The sequence below is a fragment of the Cicer arietinum genome, chromosome 3, assembly GCF_000331145.2.
Source record: "Cicer arietinum cultivar CDC Frontier isolate Library 1 chromosome 3, Cicar.CDCFrontier_v2.0, whole genome shotgun sequence".
NCBI lineage: Eukaryota > Viridiplantae > Streptophyta > Magnoliopsida > Fabales > Fabaceae > Cicer > Cicer arietinum.
In genome coordinates, this window is record NC_021162.2 from 63,091,572 (window position 1) to 63,094,663 (window position 3,092).

A 3,092-nucleotide genomic window follows, 5' to 3' on the forward strand; every position below is an offset into this window, starting at 1 on the left:
TGTAGGGTGGTAAATGGTGCTCTTGAGTACCTTGCCAAGGATCTTGGAATCGCTCAAAACACTGTGCTACAAGGTTTTCTTTTTGTTTTATGTTTTCCCCTTTTGGTTGTTTGTAGTTGCAAATAAGTTTAATATGCCCGATTGATTTTATTGAACAGAAATTGTAGATGTTTTTACAAATACTCTCTCTTCTTCGTATTAGATCTTATGTTTTTTGTTTGTAGTGTGTAACAATGAAATTTTCAGCATACTTGTATACTTGTTATTCTTACTTTTATATTAAGTAGGAACAAACTTCAGATTTTACGCAGTGGTATTTCAGTAAATTTATTTGTTGCTTTTAACTGTTTGTGAAAAATCTTTAAACTATGCATCTGAAAGTACTTGTTCCACTTGAAAATTATAACTTAATTGTTTTTTCATGAGAGTTATATCCATGAACAGGATGGATTGTCAGCACGTTACTTGCTGGTGCTACTGTTGGTTCATTTACTGGTGGAGCGTTAGCCGACAAATTTGGTAGAACTAGGACTTTTCAGTTGGATGCAATCCCTCTAGCAGTTGGAGGATTTCTTTGGTATGTCAATTTTCCTTGATTCAAGGATTAATCTTTGATGTATTTTTTATATCGGATGGTTTAAATTTCTAATTTATTTACAGCGCTACGGCTCAGAGTGTTCAGACAATGATCATCGGTCGCACATTAGCTGGTATAGGAATCGGTGTTGCGTCCGCAATCGTACCGCTATACATATCTGAGGTGGTGGCCTTATAAATTATTTTAACATTTGTGATCATGTTTACATATTTTATATGGACATATGGCTAATGGTGACTCTTTCTAATTGATAGATTTCTCCGACTGAAATCCGTGGTGCACTTGGGTCTGTTAATCAGCTTTTTATATGTATTGGGATTCTTGCAGCACTAGTGGCTGGTTTGCCTCTTGAGGGAAATCCTATTTGGTATGTAGTAGCATTGAGGTGGTAAAACCTTGAAATCTGTTTTCCATTTTCATGCCAATGGCCTGGTGAATGCATGGACATTAATTCGCATTCACTTTTACCTCGTCTAAACTAGATTTAATTTATCAGGTGGCGGACAATGTTTGGAATTGCGGTAGTTCCATCTATTCTATTAGCACTTGGAATGGCAATTTGTCCGGAGAGTCCGCGCTGGCTTTATCAGGTTGTCCTGCAATATTATGCTGTCATTTGTTACGGAAACAATACTTACTGCCTTAAAAATGAAATATTACATTTTAGACTCATTGATTAGTTTTTGTAAATATTTCGTTTTGCAAACCTATCCGGTGGATTATAGTTTCCTTCTAAGTATATCATTAGAAGTTTAGTGCACTTGCAATAATTTTCTGGCATATTTTCTGAGAAAATTACATTTCTTGTTTTACAGCACGAGAAAATATCTGAAGCTGAAAAGGCTATTAAAACATTATATGGAAAAGAAGTAGTTGCTTCGTTTATGCAGGACTTGTCAGAAGCAAGTCAATGTTCTTCTGAACCTGAAGCAGCATGGCTCGAACTGTTCAGTAGCCGATATTGGAAAGGTATTGAAAAAATGGAATGGTTTGTCGTAGCATAGAACTGCTACTAATTACATCTTCATCAGTTAATTTTGTAGTATGTTTGTTAATACGAATGAATTGATGAAGCACTAATATTCCCTGTTGCAGTTGTCAGTGTCGGGGCAGCACTTTTCTTGTTCCAGCAATTTGCCGGAATAAATGCGGTGGTTTATTATTCAACTTCCGTCTTCCGCAGTGCTGGAATTGCTTCAGATGTTGCAGCAAGTGCTCTTGTTGGTGCATCAAATGTTTTTGGTTTGTATCTATCATTCTAAATATTGATTATTATTATGCAATTTGTACAAACATTACATTTTTTCTAACTGATGTTTGATTCTTGTGCAGGCACTGTTGTTGCTTCCTCCTTGATGGACAGAAAAGGAAGGAAAAGTCTCCTTATCACAAGCTTTAGTGGGATGGTAATATTTTTAAATCACATTTGTCTAAGCCTTAAACCAAAGTGTTGAGACTTTGTCTAATTTAACCATTTCATATTAATGTAAAAAATCAAAGTTATTTTTTTGTCTTTTTCAGGCTGCTTCTATGTTGCTTCTTTCTGTGTCTTTTAGCTGGAAAGTCCTTGCTCCATACTCGGGCACCCTTGCAGTCCTCGGGACAGTCCTGTAAGTAATTTAATTTTGTCAGTAAAATCGATTGCATTTTTATATTTATTTTCGTTTCTCAATTGACTTTGTCATAAAAATTTCATGCAGATATGTTTTATCATTCTCTCTTGGTGCTGGTCCAGTGCCTGCCCTTCTTCTACCAGAGATATTTGCATCTAGAATCAGAGCAAAAACAATTTCTCTGTCATTAGGCACACATTGGGTTAGTGATTTCACTTTAGTATCTAATATTACATGTTATGCTTATTTTGCTGAAAATTATACTAATGATGAAATTTGGAATTTTGTTATCAGATATCCAACTTTGTTATAGGACTCTATTTCTTGAGTGTTGTAAACAAGTTTGGAATAAGCACTGTGTATTTAGGGTTCTCAACTGTGTGTCTTCTTGCTGTCTTGTACATAGCTGGTAATGTTGTGGAAACAAAAGGTCGTTCATTGGAAGAAATTGAACGTGCTCTTACTCCTGCAAATTAGAATTTTTGTACCAATAGTACTATGTTACTAATTTTCCTCTTGATGTATACTTTTTTTATTTGATATATCCATTTACTTTATAAATTCTTATATTCATGACTTACAAGTTTTTAAAGAAGTTTTTACATATCTAATTTACACGCATAATCTAAAATCCGAGGTAAATAAAGTCTAACTAAATATTTATCTCATACTTATAATTATTTGGTCAAATAAAGTCATCTCTTACCAAATCTTTATGCAGCGAATAGTTATTGGATCAATAAACCACTAAAAGACTACAATATGTTGATATATACTAAAAGATTTATCTCGTATTTTGCCAATTTTTAATTAGGCTATAAGTTTGCGCATTTCTCATTTCCAATTTAGTTTTAAAATAATTTTCACCATTAGTTGCTGTT

The 3,092-nt window shown here is 34.0% G+C and overlaps 1 protein-coding gene across 2 annotated transcripts in view; it reads left to right on the forward strand.

Annotated features, from left to right (window-relative positions):
* The window catches only part of LOC101488712 (plastidic glucose transporter 4-like), a 4,442-nt gene extending 1,664 nt beyond the window's left edge, over positions 1–2,778 (forward strand). For both annotated transcript variants that reach the window (XM_004492899.4, XM_004492898.4), the window contains 11 exons: positions 6–73; positions 445–577; positions 661–760; positions 853–965; positions 1,095–1,188; positions 1,414–1,567; positions 1,694–1,840; positions 1,931–2,004; positions 2,120–2,208; positions 2,299–2,413; positions 2,506–2,778. In XM_004492899.4, the coding sequence (XP_004492956.1) occupies positions 6–73; positions 445–577; positions 661–760; positions 853–965; positions 1,095–1,188; positions 1,414–1,567; positions 1,694–1,840; positions 1,931–2,004; positions 2,120–2,208; positions 2,299–2,413; positions 2,506–2,688 (1,270 nt within the window). In that variant the 3' untranslated portion in view covers positions 2,689–2,778. The remainder of the gene's footprint in view (positions 1–5; positions 74–444; positions 578–660; positions 761–852; positions 966–1,094; positions 1,189–1,413; positions 1,568–1,693; positions 1,841–1,930; positions 2,005–2,119; positions 2,209–2,298; positions 2,414–2,505) is intronic.
* Positions 2,779–3,092: the final 314 nt, after the last annotated feature.